We start from the raw sequence: 23,784 nt of genomic DNA on the forward strand, positions 1-23,784 counted from the left end.
ATAGACACACACATACATGCATACATAGACATTGTTCGACGATGTATATGCATAAATATTGATAAGGCTTTGTGTATCTGAGTGAGGTAAAGTAGTTTGGCAAAACTAATAACAATTAAAAGCAGTCAAGACTACGGTAGACTCTTACATATTAATTATACATATTTGTACATAGGTGTACACACACTCACACATTCATTCATGCTCGCACGAGGTCTGTTTGATCTGAAGTAATCATAATGAGAGAGTAAGACAGAGAGAGAGAGAGAGAGAGAGAGAGAGAGAGAGAGAGAGAGAGAGAGAGAGAGAGAGAGAGAAAGAAAGAGTTGATTAACAAATAGATTTCACATATCGATGAATAGATAATAGAACAGTGAATGAGATTGTGTGATATAAATCACAGTTAGCGAACGCACTGCAATTAATCCGCGTGTTTAAACCTCTCGAACACACAACGAAAAACTGTCGTCGGCATTTCTTGAATGACGCTGTTGCTATGATGTTTGTTTGCGTTGCGCATGCCCATCGGACAGGTGCTCTCGTCGCCTCGCAGCGGTTGTAAACAATGATGTCTTGAAGAGAAGAAACATACCACAAGATTAAAGTGGGAAACACAAAAACAAAGGCAAAAACAAAAGACAGACTTAATAATAATAATAATAATAATAATAATAATAATAATAATAATAATAATAATAATAATAAAAGAACAACAACGACAACAACAACAACACTCTAACGAAGCAGTGAGGTGTGTGTGTTTACACTAAATTGTATCGATTGCGGCTTTCAAGTTTCCAGTTCTTCGTTCGATTTTGTTCCTTTCTTATCGATCAGTGCTTTTACAAACTGAAATAATGTCTGTTCTTAAGGTAAGCTGATAATTTCTTTATCTTAGATTAGCGGGTGAGCATGTGTGTGTGTGTGGCGGGGTCATGTTATTGTATTTCTTGTACTTATTTGAACAAACACGTTCTGAGTTCAAATTCAACCGCGATCAACTTTGATTTCCATCCTTCTGGAGTCGATAAAACTTCAAAGTACTAATGAAGTACTAGAATCGATTTATGTTCTTAGAATTCACTACACTAATCGTCGAAGAAGGCGAAGACCCTGAATGGATGTGAAACAAAGTGAAATCGATCTGAGTGTGGCAATTTCATTTCCGAACTATAAGAGACGAAACTCTATGTGTGTGTGTGTGTGTGTGTGCAGAATTGTTATCGAAGGGGCTTCAGTTTTATTCGATTGATTTTTCTGATTCTCGTTTGATCAAATTTGGGTCGTGCTCAATCAAGTGAACGCTGATACAAACTCTTATCGACCTGCTTCCATTATTCTGGGGGGGGGGGGGGGGTAATTAGCAACAAATTCGACCCGAGACGAATTTTAATCATCCCCCACCCACCCCCAAAACATGAGCTGCTTCAGAGCTTTTCATTTTTGTAACTTTTATATATATATATATTTTTTTCTTCTTTCCAAATTTCAAATCTCGTTGGTGTACCTGAAGCCGTTGTGACGCTGCAAATGTTACCCACTGGTTCTCTGAACTTCAACACTAATTATCGCTTAACCAAACTAAACACGTTGATTTCTATTTGTTTGTTTGTTTCGTTGCTTTTTTTTTTTTTTTTGCATCTTTGTCTTTCTGTCGGTACAGGCAGGGCTAATTGTAGGGTTCAGGGTACAGTTGATGGGGTCAAAAGCAGTGTGTCACTTAAATGGACGAAAAGGCAGAGTTGTCGGGAAATGAATTTGGTTGTGAAAGGGGAAAAAAACAGATTAAAAACTTTCGTTAGCTGTTCGCCCTTCTTCTTCTTCTTCTTCTTCTTCTTCTACTTCTTCTTCTTCTTCTTCCTTTCTTTCGTTCTTTCTTTCATTCTTTCTTTCTTTCTTTCTTTCGTTCTTTCTTTCTTTCTTTCTTTCAAGGCAAGATAAATATATCAAGCCAGAATATAAAAGGACTAGTTGACGTTCGCCTGTAACTTTGAGGGACCCCACCACCTCCCTTGTTTAAGTCAAAAACGGAATTCCTTCATAATGAATTATCGTTTTTTGGATACCGTTCTAATTCTTTAATTCTGTCCGGTTATTTGTAATTATGTCATACACACATATTGACGTAAGATGGGTGAGGCAGCGCAACAAATATGGCAAGGCAGCGCAACAAATATGGCAAGGCAGCGCTTTTAAGTCTTCACCATTTTCAGTTGGTACTTTGTTTTGTTTTTTCAATCGACTCCCGAAAGGAGAAAAAGCGATCATTACCTCAGTGGGATGCGAACGTAGAGCGCAGACAGTCAGAACGAATACAGTGAATCATTCTAGCCGATGATCTAATGACTCTACCAAGATATAACAACCAATATCTTTGAAACTAAACCCTAAAGTCGTATAAAAGACTCACCGGACTATACAACCCAAGGTTTCACAAAATCAAAATGATGGCACATCGCTGGTTACGATGCGTTTTAACATAAATCTGTTCGATGAGGGCTGATTGGGTGATTGCCGTAATATGTGTCTGATTTAGACTAGCAATTTCGAGGGAAGGCGTCAGTCAAAATCATCGATGCCCCCAATATAAAACTGGTATGTTATTTCGTCGCTATCGGAGGGATGAGATGCAAAGCTGATCTCAGCGGGATATGAACTCTAAACATAGAATGCTAAAAGAAATCTAAAGGTTCTGTTAGTTAACCACCTTTGATTCCCTCAATAATTATGGTTTCAAATTGTGGCACAACACATTTAGCAATTTCAGTGGAGCGGACAAGTCAATTGAATCGATTCTTGTACTCAACTGGTATTTACCTCATCGATACTGAAAAGATGAAAGGTAAAGTTGACCTCAACGGAATTTAGAACTCATAACGTAAGGAGGGATGAAATACCGCTAAGCATTTTGTCCGGCATGGTAACGATTCGGCCAACTCACCACCTTGATGAGTCCCTCGATAATAATAATTTCAAATTTTGGCACAAGGCCAGCTATTTTAAATGGGTGGGGTTGGGTGGGGTGTAAGTCTATTACATTGACCCCAGTACTTGACTGGTATTTATTTTATCAATCTCGAAAGAATGAAAAAGAAATTTAACCTCGGCTAGATTTGAACTCAGAACATAAAGAGCCGGAAGAAATACTACCAAGCATTTTGTCCGTCGCGCCAGCTCACGACCTTAATAATATTTCTTCTTAATTGTGGCACAAAGCAGCAATTTAGAGGGGAAGGGCTAATCGGTTACTTCAATCTCAGTGTTCAGCGGGTTCATGTTTTATTGACCCCGAAAGAATAAAAGGTACAGTGACCTCAGACGAATTTGAACTCAAAATGCTAGAGTTTGTAACACGTGTTAGCGATTCTGCTAGCTCACCACCTTCGCCAATGCCATAAGAACAACCATGTTCCATTGTTTATTTCTATTTATTTCTCTCTCACTCTCTTTCTCTCGCTTCCCCTCTCTTTCCTCTTATGAGAAAAGTTCTTTCTATTCAAAGACGTGTTCCGACATGACTTATTTCAACATTGTTGTTTACCTTTTCCTTTTGGTAAGCTCCGATAAGTAAGCAGCAGCAGCAGCAAAGACACGATCTAGGTCACAGATTCCAGATTCATTTCTTCCCAACTGAGACTGTTTAACTTTTGTCATCACCTCGGAAAAGACCCGAACCTCGCAGATTACCATTCTCCCAGAAATCCTAGTGAAAATGATCCAATCTATTTGCTGTCATGGCTGTGTGGTTAAGGAGCTTGCTTTGCGACCACATGATTTCGAGTTCAGTCCCATTGCACAGCAATTTGGTTGGTCAACTATCTTGTTCTATCCTGGACCAAACAATCTCTCGTTAGTGAATTTGATTGACGGAAGCCCGCAGTACACACGCGCGCGCGCGTAAATGCTCCCTTACTCCAAGGAATACAACCAAGTTCAATTCTCCTCCGGTCAACCCTGATACCTCCACCAACAGAGTCAGGAGTGTTTTATCCCTAATTAGGTGAGATTTCTGATGTGCACTTAAATACTATATCTCTTTAAGTACACGTGATGATAAGGTGACGTACTCTTAGCAGTGCTAGATTAACCAATACGTAAACTAAGCACGTACTCAGGGCATTAAGAGAAGAGGGCGGGAACCACAGAAACGGTAAATGGTTTACAGCACAAAAGAAATCATTTTTAACTTGTCTTATCTCAACTAAATAGAAAGATGTGTTACATAAGATTAATTTTGAGGATCTGCTCAAAGACTTTGCAATTAAAAATAGTAGGAGAAACCTTTTCAGATATAAATAAAGTAGAATTATACAAAAAATAAACATTATTTTCTATCTCACTGCTAGTTTAGTTTCATTTTGATAAATATGAATTTATTTTATAGTTTATTATTGTTTATATTTTGAACTACATATATATGGGAGCACCAAAATGTTTTAAGAGCTTAAGTCTTTTATGGGTCTTAATCCGACTCTGAGTTTTGGCTCGATTACATTGCTTCGAGTATAGTATGTTACAGAAGAAAATTAGCATTGATTCACGCAGGGTTTATTCCTGGCCACATCTGCAATCGGCATGGTTTTGGTAGATCTCATGTTGTCTAGTCCTTATCCCTCATTATTTCGTACACAGTAAAAACTAAGGCCTCATTGTTACACTAGAATCACTGGCAAGATTATCCAATGTTAACGGCTCGTAAATTCCTTTTCTTAGCATGGCTTTGCAGTAGGGTGCTCTCACTGTCACAATACATTTAACAGCATCTTGTGGGTTGGTTTTATCATTTCACTTGCACTAGATAAGTTAATTGACGAAGCTGAACTCTTCTCACCAACCATCATCATCGTCTACATTTCTTTCTTTTTTCTTCGTGTGCGCTTTTTACTTTGGATGCCTCTCCTCTCAGAACACATTTTGTAGTGTAGACTAACGGGCAATTATATTAAACCACAACTAAAATGAGGCCATCAATGACAAAACAAAAAAAAAACAACTCTCCCGTCCATTCCACACATTAATTTAAATTGATTTCTTTGCCCTAATCTATTTCACACATCACTTTATTTTTTAATGATTAATGTTTATAGAAGGAATTTCTCACAATTAACAGTTTTTTTAAAAATATATTTAATAACTGCAGCACTTAAAATTTTAAAATATCTTAATTATAAAACCGTCTTATATATATATATATATATATATATATATATATATATATATATATATATATATATATATATATATATATATATATATATCATCAGGTTTTTTTTTTATTATTTCAGTGTTTATAGGTGTAACTGTCAAAAACCACTTAGTTGGTTAGTCAAGTGTGATGAAAAATTAGTTAACTTGATTTAAAACTCATAACAAACTCTGTAAATGATGAAAACTTATGGTGATTCCTGATGGGAATTTATATTTATTTGGCAAACACTTGTACATACTGGAGACAGGGACTTTATGATGGATAGTTTCATAGTAGGAAATAAATGAAAAATATATTTTCATCTGAGTAAGATGTTTCTATTCTCTGCGACACCAGACGTTATGGATAGATCTAGATGAAAACGATGATACAAATTGAGAACTGGTCGATGACCAGAGGCATGTGCAATAAAGTGTTTTCTCTCGAAATACATTTAAATAAATGTAACAGAACAGATTTATGAGTTGTTATTCTAATTCTAGATCTTTCTGTCCGTTTTTCTTTCAATGATGAGTGTTTATATGGTTAGCTGGTCAAATTGAGTAAATGAAGAGATTAACACGATATATTAACGAGCTTTCTTTTTCCCTCTTCCTCTCTCTCTCTCTCTCTCTCGCTCTCCTCCTTCCCTCTCTTTCTTTCTCTCTCTCTCTTTCTTAGCTTGATATAACACTCCAGCAATTGTTTACCAAGCGGATATTAACCCTGAAAATGTTTTACAATTACTTTTATAATCATGTGCTTCATTACAATAATTAACCCACACATGACTCTTCAAGAGCGTTGGTAGTTGACTTGTCCAAAATGCCAGACTATCATTTATGACCTCCTTTCTTTGTCTTTCAATGCGAATGTTGCAGTAACATTGTTTTAAAGAACTGTGGATTTTGTTCGAAGCAATTTCAAGTTAGCCGCAACTGCTGATAAAAGAAATCTTTTATCGGTATTTTCTAATAGATGTTGTAAATACTCCAGTGACCAACACCAAATGCTGATGACTGGAGTTCAAATTTTGTTGTTTTACTAACAATAAACTGCTTTGAGTTTACTGCATTGTCAAATTTTACATTTAGCTAAAGAACGATGCTGCTCTTATATTGGTATTCCGAGTTCGTATTTCAATAAAGCTTTATATAAAGCTTTATTGCTTCAGTGTTTTATTTCTCGCACATGGTTTGAATATTGTGCATTAGTTAGCCAGGATTTTTAGAATATTTCATCATACACATAGGCGTAGGAGTGGCTGTGTGGTAAGTAGCATGCTTACCAACCACATGGTTCCGGGTTCAGTCCCACTGCGTGGCACCTTCGGCATGTGTCTTCTACTATAGCCTCGGGCCGACCAAAGCCTTGTGAGTGGATTTAGTATACGGAAACTGAAAGTAGCCCGTCGTATATATATATATATATATATATATATATATATATATATATATATATAAATATATATATATATATATATATATATATATATATATATATATATATATATATATATATATATATGTATGTATGTATATATATATATGTATATATATATATATATGTGTATATATATATATATATATATATATATATATATATATATATATATATATATGTATATATATATGTGTGTGTGTGTGAGTGTGTATATATATATGTATCTGTGTGTATATATCTGTGTGTCTATGTTTGTCCCCCCAACATCACTTGACAACCGGTGCTGGTGTGTTTACGTCCCCCGTAACTTAGCGGTTCGGCAAAAATGACCGATGGAATAAGTACTAGGCTTACAAAGAAAAAGTCCTGGGGTCGATTTGATCGACTAAAGGCGGTGCTCCAGCATGGCCAAAGTCAAATGAGTGAAACAAGTAAAAGAGTATACATCAATCTATTGCTCGTTGTTTAAGTGAGTATAGTTTTGAGATAATTGGGATCTGAATTAGTTTCTTAAAACTTCCATCTGGCTAACTTCTACAAAAAGCACCTGGTCCATTTTATTATACCAGAAAGATTTCTTCATGATCATTCGATATGCTCCAGATCAAATCAACTTTCCCTAACGCCTTAAATATAGAGAAACACACTACAAAAATGATCCACCTATTTTCTTTAAGATATCATGTTAGCATTAATATAAATTCATTAATAGACACTTTTATCACGTTACTTCTGGCGAAACTTATCCCTAGAGGCAACTCTCACCAAAAAGTGTTACCAACCGTACCTGTCCATCAGTGTTTCAAATCCAGAGTGAATCGTTATCCGGCATAGCCAAATGTTATGACATTTCGTTAATTATTTATAATTTCCGAAATATTAGAGATTAAAATAAATTTTGAACCTTGATAACATTTCATATCAAATTTATAGAAAATATTAAAAAATATAAATGGACACATGATTGGTTGAATAATTTTCTCAAGCTATTATACAATAGCTGTTGCAGCTATTGTATAATGTACACTGCATTGGTCAATAATGTAATATATATCAATAGACAGTAAACATTTCTGTAGTTTCACTTTACTAACTCTTCTCAGTTCATGAACAGCACCAATTACTGTGTCCAGTCATTTAAATTTATACTAATTATAGTGAGTCTGTGAAGTGTTTAATCAACGTTGAGTTTTCGTGATGCAATATGTATCAAAGTATTTAAGAATATAACAAAGCTAACTTCATTTAATTTCTCAATGAATCAGACTAACTAGCCGAAAATAACATTTATATAAGTTTACAATTAAAATAGAAAAGTAGCAGATTGTAGCCAAAATAATCTTTTAAGAAGCCCGAATTGAAATTCAAAAAATAATGTCATCAATCCCGGTAAATACTTCAATCTGTTGTATGTTGCCCAATCAAGCAAACATTAAATTAACACATTTAGGTATCTGTGATTCGGATTATCTTACTGTAAATATTTCTCTCCGCTCATCAACCGTCTGCCAGTCCAAATATAGAATTTCTATCGACATTTTTTATGCATTTAAACCTTACGAGGACCATTTTTTGCAGTGCCATTAAACACATCACATCATTCATCTTTGCTCTACTTTTCTGATCTTAGGCAACAACTTTGTGCATCTTTAAACACTACAAGTTAAAAGATATTGCAAGGTATTTTCAATATTCTTTTATTAGAATATAGACTTTTTTAACCGTTCACTGTATCACGTTATACTTTCGTTCTCACTTCCTTGTTTCTCTCTCTTTCTCTTCTATTATTTGTCTTTATCAAAGAATGTCTGCAACACTGTCTCCTTTTCGCTTTCTCTGTCCTCCTCTTGTTTCTATACACATTGGCCTGTCTGTTTGTCACTTTCTCTCTTGTACACTTGACATTAAGACAACATTAAAAGGCAACTACGTCACTGTCAACTTCTTCCTGACGACCGATAAAATATTCTATTTTTAAAGCTTTTTAAGCTGTCTTTCATTCTCCATTGATCATTTGGTTGGTGAGGCAAAAACTGCTCCACTTAGTTTCTGTTGATTGACACACACACACACACACACACACACACACACACACACACATGTATATATATATATATATATATATATATATATATATATATATATATATAGAGAGAGAGAGAGAGAGAGAGAGAGAGATAGATAGATAGATAGATAAATACACACACACATCTGTATGCGTGTGTGTATACATATATACATATATATACAAACATACACTTACATACATCTACGCGCACACATATACATGTATGCATAAATATGAACCCAGTCTCTCTTTCTCTCTCTCTCTCCCTCTCTTATACACACATATATTGTACTAAGTATGTGAGCAGTTTGCACGTCTCTAAGTTTATAACAGGAAATTTTGTTCATCAGCGTCACCGTCATTATTATTTTACATCCATTCCGCCACACTGGCATGAAGTTGATGGATCTCATGTTATCTCACTTCACTCTTTCATCTTGCTTTACACACGACACAAACCAAACAACTTCGTGGTGTTTGTCTCTAACAAAACTACATTTTTCTCTCCATTTTCTGCTGTTTCCATCTGTGTCTTTTTTTTCTTAGCATATTTTTACATTTTTTTACAGCTGGGTGCATTTCCTATCACAGACTGTTCAACTGGAAGTGTTTCTCTAATGCCACCGACATTAGAAAAACTGTCTGGCAAGACAATGAGCCCCACCCCTATATGTCAACGTAAATTGACCTCGTTGCCCTCTTTTGCTTCAAACATTATTTATTCTCCAGTCATTAATTAATGTTTATCAGAATTCTCCAATTTCAACACCGTGTTTTAAAAATTTCACAACTGCAATAATTCTGAATTGAAAACGTTCTTAACTATAGAACTGTCTAAATCAGGGGTCGGCGGAATTTCTTATATCATTGATAACTTGCCACCCCCATCATGTTGATTTATAAAATAAAATCAAAAAGTATAATAAAAGAATTCTTGATTTAAAAACAATAATTCTTCCTTCTTTTGTAAAAAAAAAAAAAATAATGAAAATACTTTATGAAATTGAAAGAGAACGATAAAAAAGAATAGTCATATTATATCAGGGATTCTCAACCGGGGTTCATGTGGCCCCTGGAATCTATTCAACATTTCTGAGAGTCCCCGGCGACAAAACAGTAAATTGAAGATCCACAGTATTTGAAAAATTTTACCTTAAATATATTTATTGCAAGAAAAATTTTACTTTAAATATATTTATTGCAAAAAAAATTTTACCTTCAATATATTTATTGCAAGAAACAGTTTCTTTGTCTCGCGTTTTACATATTTCAACATGTTTTTCCTGTCACTGAAACGTTCTCTCAAAGAGGGTTGCTGCAAACTTACGCAAGTGAAAGAGTGAAAAACAAAATAGGAATTTTGAAAGAAGTTTCTTTAAAACTAGTTTTTAAACATCGAATGGTATATGGATTCACTAGAATAAAATGGTTATCAAAGGGGTCCATAGATAAAAAATGGTCTTAGATTGTTGTGCGAAATATGTGTTTGGCAAATGTTTATTATCGCATCTATATTTGGCTGAAAATTAGCAGGTTTTAGTCATAAATTTCCGCAGTTTTCCACGTCCTTACTAGTTCGCTGTTGATTCAGCACCACCCATAATACTCAAAGTTGTTTCAGGAGTTCGTTGAACACCTTGGATAGCCACACCCATCCCCTTGGATCAATATCGATCACTTTCCTGATCGCTGATCTAAATAATGTTTCGTCACATAAGCATCAGGTCACACACATTTTGGTGAGAGGTGGAACGGGTGATTAAATCGAACCCGGTAGTTATGTATTGACAACAGAAGGATGAAAGCAAAAGTTGATCTCAGCAGATTTTTGAACGCAGTAATCAAATAAGCAGCACAGATATTGTATAGCAATGTCCCTAATATTCCAAGAATTCGGTCAATCTATGCTCTAAGAATTTTCTAAATAATATAAATTAACATATTTTGTATGTCGGGAGGGTTATTGTGCCAGTAATAAACACATGCACTGCTTCAATTTCAACTTAACTTTTATATTATTTGTTAATTACTTAATCCTTTAATCAATTAACTAATCAATTGTTTGGTTAATCATTCAGCTAACTCATTAGTCGGTTGTGCTTGCTAAAGCCCATTCGTCGATATCTTCAATAGTATGCCACCTTCACGATCTGTGAAATTAGCATAAAATTATTATTAATATTATTTCTAACGATTTAGACGTTTGTTGATATAACTATCAAAAATTGGTTAATCCATAATCCAAGTGTGACTTGTAGACACTTGCAGGTACCTAAACAAGAATGTCAAAACGTAGTTTTATTTTTTTTATTTTTTAGACTTCATTTCCAGAATGTCCTTGACCACTGAATGACTTTAGGAAAACTGAATGTCTGAAATGAATAAATGATTTAGAATCAATTTGTAAGTCTTAAAAATAGTATTATTGAATCATGAAGTTGTAGAATATGAATTAGTCACATTAGAGGTGTGTACGTGTGTGTGTATGCGTATATATGTATATATATATATATATATATATATACACGCACACACACACACACACACACACACACACACGCATACACACACACACACACACACACACACACACACACACACACACACACACACACACACACACACAGGGTGTTCAAAAAGTCTCTCCGCAGTAAGTATTTTATTGCAAAATAAATATTTATAAGATGGTATAAGACTACAAAAAAATATATTAGACTTCAGAGGATGAAAAAAATTCACTGCAGAGAGACTTTTTGAACAGCCTGTGTGTGTATATATATATATATATATATATATATATATATATATATATATATATATATATATATATATATATACATATATATAGTGAGAGACAGACAGCAGATATGTTTCAACCAAAGATTGGTCCTTGTCATATCTAAGTTAATAGTGCCATCTGATATCCTGATAGGATATATATATATATATATATTATTTGTTATTATTTGTATATTCTCCCATATATATATATATATATATATATATATATATATATATATATATCCTATCAAGATATAAGGTGGTGCTATTAATTTAGACACACATACACACACGCGTATATATATATATATATATAAGGAAAATAAGACAAGGTAGAAAATGCTAAATTAATTTTATCCTGAAATGCATTTTGCAACAGTTAGTACCGGTTTCTGTCTTTTCGAGTTTTCTAAGAGTAAAACGAAGGGCAATATTTTCTATGTCCCAGTTTGAGGAGTTAAACAAGTTGAAAAGTACATCATCCCTGTATAGACTCCCCCCTATTTCTGGGAGTTCCTTATACAGACAGAATAAAATGTATATCCCTACTAAGTCTGTTACCTATATGTATATCTTGCATCCTTTATCTTTTGTCTTTTATCTTTTACTTGTCTGGTAATTTCTTTCGAGGGACTAGCATTATGAATGAAGTATGTGAAGTTAGATGCAAGAAAGTTTATGATTAAGTTTTCAAATAAATTAGGGAGATTTTCCATAATGATATTATAAAAGACATTATGAGTAGTTGATTAGGAAAGTTTGATAGTGTTTTTATTGAATATTTTGTTGTTGGGTGAAAAGTTTAAGTTGTATAACTTGTAGAAATATAATAATTTCGGGTGGTTTATGGGTGTACTAAACAATGTACAGCTAAAAATACTCACAAGAATCAAACTTAGGTTGAAAGAAGCAACTTTTCTGATCCTGGATTTTGTTTTTCTTGTACTATTCCAGAATAATGGAGATATTTTGTATCAATTTTCGTCAAGTAAAGAATATAAAATAAAGACTTAGAGGAATGAATCATCAGATTGGAGTCAGTTTGACAAAATTATTTCTGTAAGGATTTAAATAGAACAGAGGCTTTCACAGCAATAAAATACCAGTTCCATCTTCAATTACCAATTTATTGGTTATGTATTCAGCAGAAGAATTAATGTTATTTAGTACAACATGATGTATTCTTCTTTATAAAAGTCTGTGACAGAGGAATAGAGAAGACAGAGATTTGGTTCTTGTTGGTTTCATAAAGATATCTTATTTTATTTGAACTTACTTAACAGATTATTGTTTTTCTTGATGTTATTTGCAGCTTTTATTTCCTGTATAAATACTAAAAGCAAATACATACATCATCATCATCATCATCATCATCGTTTAACGTCTGCTTTCCATGCTAGCATGGGCTGGGTGATTTGACTGAGGACTGGTGAGCCATATGGCTACACCAGGCTCCAATCTGATCTGGCAGAGTTTCTACGGCTGGATGCCCTTCCTAACACCAACCACTCCGAGATTGTAGTGGGTGCTTTTACGTGCCACCGGCACGAGGGCCAGTCAGGCGTTCTAATACAAGGATAAGATTTTTTTTTAATTCTATCAGTGGCCAGTATATGAAAAATAGTTTTTAAGGTGAAATTATAAACACAATCATAATTAAGGGCAAAAGAAAAGAAAATCTTTGCCAATATGTTGAAAAATAGACACTAAATTTAGCGTCTATTTTTCAGCATATTTGCAAAGAAATTTTTTTGTTTTGCCCTGATTTATAATTGTACACATTTAGATATGTATGTATGTATGTATGTATGTATGTATGTATGTATTTGACCCCTTTAAATGAACAGCATCTGGAATCAACGTCTCCACACTTTCCATTTGTGATGACAAATTATGAACTCCTATCGGAATCTACATACCACGGACAGGAAGCATTGCTACCACTTCTACACACCACTTTCCTTGGATAATGGAACTAAAACTGTAACATCCAACAAATATTTATATTTTTACATTTATTCTCTTATTTCCCTTTGTATTTCTTATTTCCATCCCTTTCCAAAATAACTCCTTACATCATCTCTACTATTTCCCTCTATTTAACCATCTCACATCGTCTCTGAATTTGTCATGCAATGGGAGTGCTAACAAACAAAAGCATGATATACTTTAGAGTTGGACGAAATGAAATCACCCCACAAGCGATCAGAAGAGCAGCAGACCGTATTTATAGGTCTGCAAGGTTTTCTAATCAAAATGGTGATGAAAGAAGCAGTATTCCTGGTACTGGATTTCATTGTACTTGTATTATTCCAGAATGGTAATGGAGATGCTTGTATCAATCTTGGTAGGATAAAGAATTTAGAATAAAGGTTGACACAAGTACACTACTTTGATATGCTGCCATTGTGGTTTAACCATTTAGGGTACTTGTATCACTTTCGAAATGAAATTGGAGTCTCTAGTCTGAAGTATAAATAGATAATGTATTTCAAAGAAAACAACTAACAATGTCGGTTACGATGACGAGTGTTCCAATGATACGATCAACGGAACAGCTTCCCCGTGAAATTAATGTGCAAGTGGTTGAGTACTCCACAGACATGTGCACTCTCAACGTTGTTCTAAGGAAGATTCAGCGTGACACAGAGTGTGACAAGGCTGGCCCTTTTGAATCATAGGTACAACTCATTTTTGCCAGCTGAGTGGACTAGAGAAACATGAAATAAAGTGCCTGCGTGTTGCTCAAGGACGCAATACATGGCCGAAAATCGAACTCACGACCTCACGATTGTGAGCTGAATATTTCTAGCCACTAAGCCATGCACCTCCACATAGATAATGTATAAACTAACTGCTGAGTTGCAAAGTCGGCGCCTAAAGAGAGCAACTTGGAATTATGTAATAAAAGCAGCTCTGTTTTACGAAAACATTGTCCACACCACATACTTCATGTTCGTAGCTTGTTTAAACCGCAGCTTCTGGCATTTAAACAACTTATGCTAAGAATTTCGTACTGATAATGGTTTTATTACTGAGCTGATTCTACAGCATAATTCAAATTTATACACACATACAAGCAGGCATATATACGTACACACACACACATACATATAAGTGTGTATGTATGTATGTATGTATGTATGTATGTATGTATGTATGTATGTATGTATATGAATATATATATACACACACATACATATATATGTGTGTGTGTGTGTGTGTGTGTGTGTGTGATCATCATCATCATCATCATCATTGTCGCTTAACGTTTGCTTTCCATGCTGGCATGAGTTGGAGGGTTTGACTGAGGACTGACAAGCCAGGAGGCTGCACCAGGCTCCAATCTGATCTGGCAAGGTTTCTACAGCTGGATGCCCTTTCTAACGCTAACCACTCTGAGAGCCAGTTGGGGGGGGGGGCATTGGCATCGACCATGTTCGGAATGTGCTATTTACATGCCACCGACACGGGGAGCCAGTAACGTGGCACTGGTATCGAACCACGTTTGAATGGTGCTTATTACGTGCCACAAGCATGGTTACCAGTCAGATGGCAATGGCATATATATATATATATATATATATATATATATATATATATATATATATATAGTAAATAAGAAAACGTAGGGGATACAAAAACGACATACATCAGCCGGTAGACATGCTAGTATGTCTACCGGCTGATGTATGTCGTTTTTGTATCCTCTCCATTTTCTTATTTGCCGTATAAATTAAGGATGAACCACTTTTTACCCCCGCCCATATATAACACTCGATTGCGAGATTGCCACGCAATAACAAGCTCTTGGGTATTAATAATTGGGTACACTACCAGCAGTATATTGGATAGGTACTATCCCTTAGTTGGTTGGTTTCCAACCTCTAACTCTCACAGAAATATATATATATATATATATATATATATATATATATATATATACACCCTCACACATATACATGCTAGGCAGTCTGATGATGACTGAAACTTTGAAGTCACTCTCAATAATATTCAATGATATTAAGAATAATAAATTTGCACTCCACAAAAGTCTAGAGTAAGCTATCAGAAAAATGTAAAACTTGTTTTATCATAACTGAGCATAAAAACAAACATTAACAAACACACACACATACACACACACACACACACACACACACACACACACACACACACACACATACATACATACATACATACATACAGTAAAAATATGCAAGACTTTTCTCACGTTCCAAATATGAATTAGTCTGTCTTAACTCCATCCCAAAGATGGAGCCTTGGGTCTTTGCTCAAAACCAGCTCCATCCTCAGTGGAAGATTTATAACAATTAAAAAATAGATGAGACATACATACATAGGTGCGTATGTGAAGTATCAGACACTCACTACACTTACCCACATACCTATATATACTGTATATATATATATATGTTTTACTAAAACGTAATTATCTACATTCCCACAAATTCATACGACCGGAACTTTAATTATTCCCCTTCCTCCTCCTCCTCATTATTATTCTGTTCTTCTCGCTCCTTTCTCTCCTCTTCCTCGTTATCATCGTCATCATTCTACATTCCTTATTTCATAATAGCATAATTTAAACAGGTCACACAGTGTTTCACCGTCGTCTTTTGGCACATACCACATACACAAACACACCCCTCCCACATTCATTCACAGTATCTGGTATTTTTGTTTCACTAAAGAGTTGGTCAGCAATGAGTTTCCCCCTACCCTGCATCACCTCAGTTCGATCCTTTCATCCTTTGCTATGGTTTCTCCTGTCCAGCCACACGTGCTTACTGCTACAAACCATTTCACAGCGGAGATTAACCCTAGTTCTGAATGCCACAAACACAGGTAGGTTGTGTCTGTTAAGAAGATCAAAGTGTCCTTTCTCCTTTACATCACCTCCGTTCATTCTTCATCTGGAATGATCTTTTTACCCTCCCCCACCTCCTGGATGTCTTTCCTATCACAAAGCATTAATTGTGTGCATTTTTAACAATCCACTAGCACTGATGAGGCTGTCACTGACAAAACATAGTGACCCTTCTAATATACAACAATAGAAAGTCATCTCATTACCTTTATCTATTTCATAAATCAATCAGTTTTCGCTGATTAGTATGAAAAATTTCTTTTATCAACACTTTTTTAATCTATTTATTTAATAGCTGCAGTATCAATGCATTAAAAATATCATTACTGCAAAACTGTCTAAATAACACTAATTAGTGAGTACTATTTAAATCTTTTTTTTTTATGACTTTCAGTGGTTATAGATGTAACTGTCGAAAACCACTTAGATGGTTAGCCAAGTGTGTCAGGAAGTCAGTTAACTTAATTTAAAATTCATAACAAATTGTGTGAATGGAGAAAACTTCAACTGATTCCTGGTGTAAAATATACATTAACGTAACATTTGTTCATATCTGAGGCATTTACACTAAACTAAGTAAATTTTTTTTTTCCATTTAAAGTACATAAAATCGAATACAAGTTGTATCACATAAAATCGAATACAAGTTGTATCACATAAAATCGAATACAAGTTGTATCACCATATTTAGTATTTGGTGTACGTTGTCCTCCCAAGAAGCGAGAATTGATGTAAATTGAAGAATCCTTAATTGTTGTGTCATGAGGATAAGATATTTATACTTTCAGCCCAATTTTTCACAATAGTGGAGGTTCTTATGTTTAGTATGGAGTTCTTATTAAGGTGGCGAGCAGACAGAAACGTTAGCATGCCGGATTAAATGCTTAGCGGTATTTCGTCTGTCTTTACGTTGAGTTCTAATTCCGCCAAGGTTAACTTTGCCTTTCATCCTTTCGGGGTCAATAAATTAAGTATCAGTTGCATACTGAGGTCGATCTAATTGACTGGCCACCCCTCCCCAAAGTTTTTGGCCTTGTGCATAGAGTAGAAAAGAATATTAGCGTTTTATAAGGTGGTGAGCTGGCAGAAACGTTAGCACGCCGGGTGAAATGCTTGGCGGTATTTCATTTGTCTTTACGTTCAGAGTTCAAATTCCGCCGAGGTCGGCTTTGCCTTTCATCCTTTTGGGGTCGATAAATTAGATACCAGTTGCATACTGCGGTCGATCTAATCGATTGACCCCCTCCCCAAATCCACTTCTCTACTGCCATAGACTCTTTTTTAACTATATACAAACGTTAAAAGATGATTATTTATTCAGGTTTCGTCGTTTATTTCATTCAGTTATTAGATTACGGCCATGCTGGGGCACAGCCTTCAAGAATTTTTATTCAAATGAATTGACCCCAGTGCATTTGTTTTAAGCCTGGTACTTTTTCTATTAATTTCTTCTGCTGAATGGCGAGGTTACAGAAACGTAAACACAGTCACAAAGACACACGCGCGCGCATGCATACAAGCACATATATGAAGAGCTTCTTTCAGTTTCCATTTACCAAATCCACTCTCAAGGCTTTGGTCAGCTTGAGGCTATTGTAGAAAACAGTTGCCCATGGTGTCACAGTGGAGTTGAAACCACAGCTTGTGCTTGGGAAGCAAGCTTCTTACCATGCATCCCTGTCTACACCTATAACATTAGTGCCTTAAATAGTTAATCCCCTGACATCTTCAGAGCGGAAGTTTCAATAAAGGGGTGAATACTACAAAGGGACATAAAACCTGATGACTGATTTGTTTCAGTAAAAACTTATCATCTATTCTACACTACTCAGACATCCTCCTCCTCCTCATCATCGTCGTCATCATCGTCATATCATCATCATCATCATCATCATCATCATCATCATCATCATCATCATCATCGTCATATCATCATCATCATATCATCATCATCATCATCATCATCATCGTCATATCATCATCATGATATCATCATCAGCATCATCGTCATCATCATCATCCTCATCCTCATCATCCTCATCATCCTCAACATCCTCATCATCATCATCCTCATCATCATCATTGTCATCACCACCACCACCATCATCATCATCATCATCATCATCATCATCATCATCATCATCATCGTCCTCATCATCATCCTCATCATCATCGTCGTCATCATCATCGTCATCATCATCCTCCTCCTCCTCCTCATCATCATCATTTAATATCCATTTTCCCTGCTGGCATGGGTTGGATGGTTTTAGACAGGAACTGGCAAGCCAGAGAACTGCACCAGGCCCCAAATGTCTGTTTTGGCGATTGTGTCTACAACAGATGGATGCCCTTCCTAATGCCAGCCACTTTACAGAGTGTGGAACGGGTGCTCTTTACGTAGCACTGGCATGGGTACTTTATATGTGGCACCAGCGCCACTGTTATTTACGTGACCCCAGTAAGGGGGATTTTTACATGGCACCAGCCCAGGTGCTACTTTTGTGGAACCAGTTCATAGTATTCATATTATTATATTTTTCACAAGGCGGCGAGCAGGCAGAATCGTTAGCATGCTGTGCAAAATCCTTAGTGGTATTTCATCTGTCTTTACATTCAGAGTTCAAATTCCGCCAAGGTTGACTTTACCTTTCATCCTTTCAGGGTCGATGAATTAAGTACCAGTTGCGTACTGGGGTTGATTTAATCGACTGCCCTGCCTCCTCAAAATGCTTGGGCCTTGTGCCTAGATTAGAAAAGATTATTATATTTTTCATTGGTTACCTGAAACCCTTCAAGTGTTCTCCACTTGGAGTCAAAACAAAAGTCTTTTATGATGTCACAATGACGAAAACGTTTTATTTTTTTACAATAATGGATTTTTGAAAACAAACAACTTTGTTTTCAATGATGTCTTCACCCTTGATTACAAAAATTCATGTTGCTCTCAGTACTGCCATCACCCCAACCATTGCCACCAACAACATAATAAATGAACAACTGTATGATTGTTCAACCTGCAAGAAATAGCAGCCAAATCTCTCTCAAACCATACTCTAAAGTCTGAGAAAATAAGGATGCATAGAATAACTTGGTTTGGCCTTAAAGTCAGTGTGGATTGGGAAAAGATGGGGTAGTTAGAGTTGGTTAGCTTTGATCATTGTTTTGCTTGATTAAAGCCAACCTGGGGCTAAATAAGACCAACAACAACAACAACAGCAACAATCAAAACTGATATTTTTTAAACCATGATGCTGAAGATTCCTAAATCTTTGGATAATAAACTAAGTTGTAAAGTCAGACATTTCCAATGCTGCACAGTTTAGAAAAAAAAGCCGTTTATTTTGATCAGGAAACTTTTAAGAATAAAGAATGGATGAGAGGATTGGTCTGCCTTAAATTTAGACCCACTGCAGGCATTTTCTTATGTATCTGTACAGTACAATTAATTCTCTATATTTCAGTTGGCATAGCTATTGGGAAAGCTTTCAGATAATCTATGAATGTTACCAATGATACATTGGCACTATAGACACAAGATGCAAAGATTTATCTCTTGGCCATTTATAATCATAGAAATAAGAGATAAGCTCTACTTCTTAGAATTCCTTTGGGACTTTGCAGAAATTTAGATTTCTATATCTTTCTTTTTTATTCTTAGATATATCCTTATTCATTACCGTTTCTTTTCTTTCCTTTTCTTCTTTCATTCTGTCTCTCCTTTCTTCATGTCTCTTTGATCCATTCTATTATTCTTTCTTCATTCTTCAACCATTTCTCTTCATATTTTCTCTCTTCTCTGCATATAAACTTTTTTTTCCCCTTCCAATGGCTTTACATATTTTCTCTTCTACTTTGCAAAAATATTTTTCATTCAATTTCGCTATTCTGTTATTTACCTTTTGTTTATTATCTATTTATTTTTTCCTATTCTTTTTCCCTTTTATTATTTCCAATTCTCTTTTATCTTCTGTGAGATGTTACTTTTTCAAACAGAGAAGAAAAATGGTTGAAAGTCTATAACATTCGACTCCCAACTCCCAGAGCTTCAATTGAAATTCTTCACTGCAGGCATTTTGTTTGGTTATGTCTTTGGTCAGCACACTTAATTCTTTGTGCTTCAGTTCATTTAATTGTATGGAATATGTATCAAATTGTCTGAAACTATGACCTGAGATAGATTGGCATTCCACCTAGCGGGAAATTTATCTTTCATTTGCTAAATTTTATAAAACCTGAGAAAAACAGCAGCATTTTTAAAAGTCCCCGGAGGCTTTCAAGATATTTGTTTTATTTACAAATCCACGAAGTTCTCTTCGATGAATGATACAGAAATCGTCACAAACATTTTGGTGATTACACTATGTCAACTTAGATGTCATTCACCAAACAGTGACAACTCTTAAATCCTTAATAAAAGTGTGTTAGACATCTTTCATAGTATTTTCAAAACTAAATAGTAATGCAAATAAGTAAATAAACTGAGACATAAATAAAATACAAAATAAACAAGCATCAGCTGATTAAAATCTCAGAGTTAATGAGAAATACAAATAAAAAACATTAGAAACAACAACTGTGATAATATTTACATAATAAATTGTGATTTAACCCCAGCTGTATTAACAGAATATTGATTTTTATTCTTGCAAGCCACTCTTCCATGAAGTTGCTACTAACGGATAGCAATATCGTGTAACTGTACACTTCTCGAAATGTTGGAGAGTTTAAAAGCTTAGCGTTCACTCATGTGGCAAGTATAATCTGGGAGCATGGACCAGGGTTTCAGGGGTTGGTTTGTGTGCTTATGTAGTTGAGATTGAACACAGATACTGTCTTAGTTCTCATGTCATTGACCCAGCAGAACATAGAGGATTTGGCAGGTGAAGAGAGCACTGTGCCAGCATTTTCAATGGAATAGACTGGAGCAGTGTGCAATGAGGTGTCTCACTCAAGGAAACCATGCATTACTTTAAAACAGCACGTCTATATCCTAGATTAGTATGGTAAGTGTTAAACAACAGCAACCCAAATTCTGTGAGGTGCAGCAGGCTGACATTGTAGGCTTATGACATGTGTGTGTGTGTGTGTGTGTGTGTGTGCGTGCATGTTGTTTCAGCTATGCTATAGCTTTCATCAAAGCTTTTAACTTAGCTTTTAGTATGCAAAGCTGATCTCGTTCTCTCTTATGAGTTTAGACCATGACAGAAGCCCTTGCACCAAGGCTCTATTTTAAATCAATCACATCAAATATATTGCTGTATCATTCAATACTACACTTAGTGTTAACAGACATCACAGTATCACAATATCAACCAGACCATCAGATGCTGTTACACACCACTATTCACAATGTGCTTCCAATTCAGTCGACTGGACCACTCTTTTCCATCTTAACCCAAATTGCTCAACTAAATCGTCTTTCCATTGTCGAGGAGGCCTTCCAAGTGGACCTTTCCGATCTCTTGGTTACCACTCAACAATTGCATGGATCAACAGACATAATGAGGTTTTTATAAGATTAATTAATCTTAACCATGGATTACAGGTGTCTGTGAAAATGGATTTGAAAATGATTTAAATTAATCTTGCTGGTTTTTAGTTTTTTTCTCAAGAATCCTCCAAAAAATCCAACTAATGTATGGTTTCCAGACCACAAAAACCTTGATTTCACTAAATCTCATTATTTTACTCAACATGTGCATTGCGTGTATTTATCCTAAATATTTCTTTCCTAAGAAAAGGACTTGTAAAATGGCCCATGACAGAAAAGCAAACTAAAAGCTCTCACATTTATTTTCTGCATATCATAAAAATTATTCGAAAACAATTATTCAAAATAAATATCATTTGTGTACTTGATTTTCAATTTTATTTTTGTTTAAATAAAATAAAAATTTAGAATAATTAACATTTCATATAATTGTCCTTTTCAATAATTTTCATTCATACAATTTTCCATTCGGATAAATGTTTTTCGAATAATTGTTTACGAACAATTATTTTCAAATTTGTCATTAATTAGTCATTAATTAATGAGTAAAGTTATTCATCCTTCTTCTATATAATCCATTCGTCTTTCATTCTTTGACAATCCCCATTGAGCCATTCTCTCAGTCTTCCAACTTAATCTGTTATTCAACAAGTTGAGCGTTTGCTGCTTAAGTCAGAGACTATTGTTAAAAACTTGGGACAAATTCCCAACTTTGAATGGTGTGTGATAACTATAAATAACAGGCTCCAGCATCGAATGCTTGATTGTCTGCAGCTATTAACATCTTTCGGTCAGAATTAGTCTCATTAACTTCAGAAAATGGCTTAACAACATTTGGAATGTCCATTCCTTTTCCAGAAGAATTAGTAATGTAAATCATGTAAAATAGCTTCGAGTCATTGTGGCCAGTTTATGGATTTGTTTCATTGGGAGTTAACTAGTTTGGCCTTTGCTAGGAAATTTGGTTATAATTTGGTTCCTCGACATCCTTTTCTACAGTATTCACTTCTAAGTTTGGCACAAGGCCAGCAAATTTGGTGGAGAGAGCAAGTCAATTGCATGGTGTTCCAGTGTTTAACTGGTATTTATTTTATTGGACCCTGGCAGGGGGAAGGGCAAAGTCGACCTCGGTAGAATTTGAACTCAGAACGTAAAGACAAGCAAATCGACCCCAGAACTTATTCTATGTAAGCCTAGTACTTATTCTATTGGTCTCTTATGCTGAACCGCTAAGTTACGGGGACATAAACACACCAGCATCAGTTGTCAAGTGATGTTGGGGGGGACAAACACAGACACTCAAACACATATATATATATATATATATATTTATATAAAGGGCATTATTACAGAAAATAATAACGCCACACAATGGACTTCTCAAAATAACCACATTTAGTACCTAATGCGAGGAAAAACAACCAACAGAAGACGGAATATATATATACATATATATATATATACAAGGGTCTTTCGGTTTCTGCCTACCAAATCCAGCCCCAAGGCTTTGGTCGGCCCAAGGCTATAGTAGAAGACACTTGCCCAAGGTGCCACACAGTGGGACAGGAGTGTGTGTATGTCTATGTATTTATATATTTATAACTTAACCTTATGAACTTTCTAAACTCTCTAACGAAGCCTAGAGGCACACCCAAGTACCGTAATCTTATCTACCAAATACTACAGTTTACTGAAGGAATGGAAGTAACATGTGGGGTATTGTGACCTCTTGGCTGAAACAGCTGTAAGAAACTGTTCTACTTTCTATATACTAATAATTACTGGTATTTCTGTATATGTAAAACATAATCTGTTATACATGTATATATATTATTAGAATTGTTTAAAGTAAATAAATAGACATAATATAATGTCTAACAGTTGATGAATACCATCTCTTGAACCCCTCCATTTTCTTCTTG

The 23,784-nt window shown here is 35.1% G+C and overlaps 1 protein-coding gene across 1 annotated transcript in view; it reads left to right on the forward strand.

The window, feature by feature from the left end:
• The first annotated feature begins 470 nt into the window (after positions 1-470).
• LOC106875233 (uncharacterized) overlaps positions 471-23,784 on the forward strand; it is a 201,723-nt gene continuing 178,409 nt past the window's right edge. The window contains exon 1 of the mRNA XM_089348486.1: positions 471-872. Coding sequence (XP_089204612.1) covers positions 858-872 — 15 coding nt within the window. The 5' untranslated portion in view covers positions 471-857. The remainder of the gene's footprint in view (positions 873-23,784) is intronic.

The sequence above is a fragment of the Octopus bimaculoides genome, chromosome 3 (assembly GCF_046866305.1).
Source record: "Octopus bimaculoides isolate indiv1 chromosome 3, ASM4686630v1, whole genome shotgun sequence".
Lineage (NCBI taxonomy): Eukaryota > Metazoa > Mollusca > Cephalopoda > Octopoda > Octopodidae > Octopus > Octopus bimaculoides.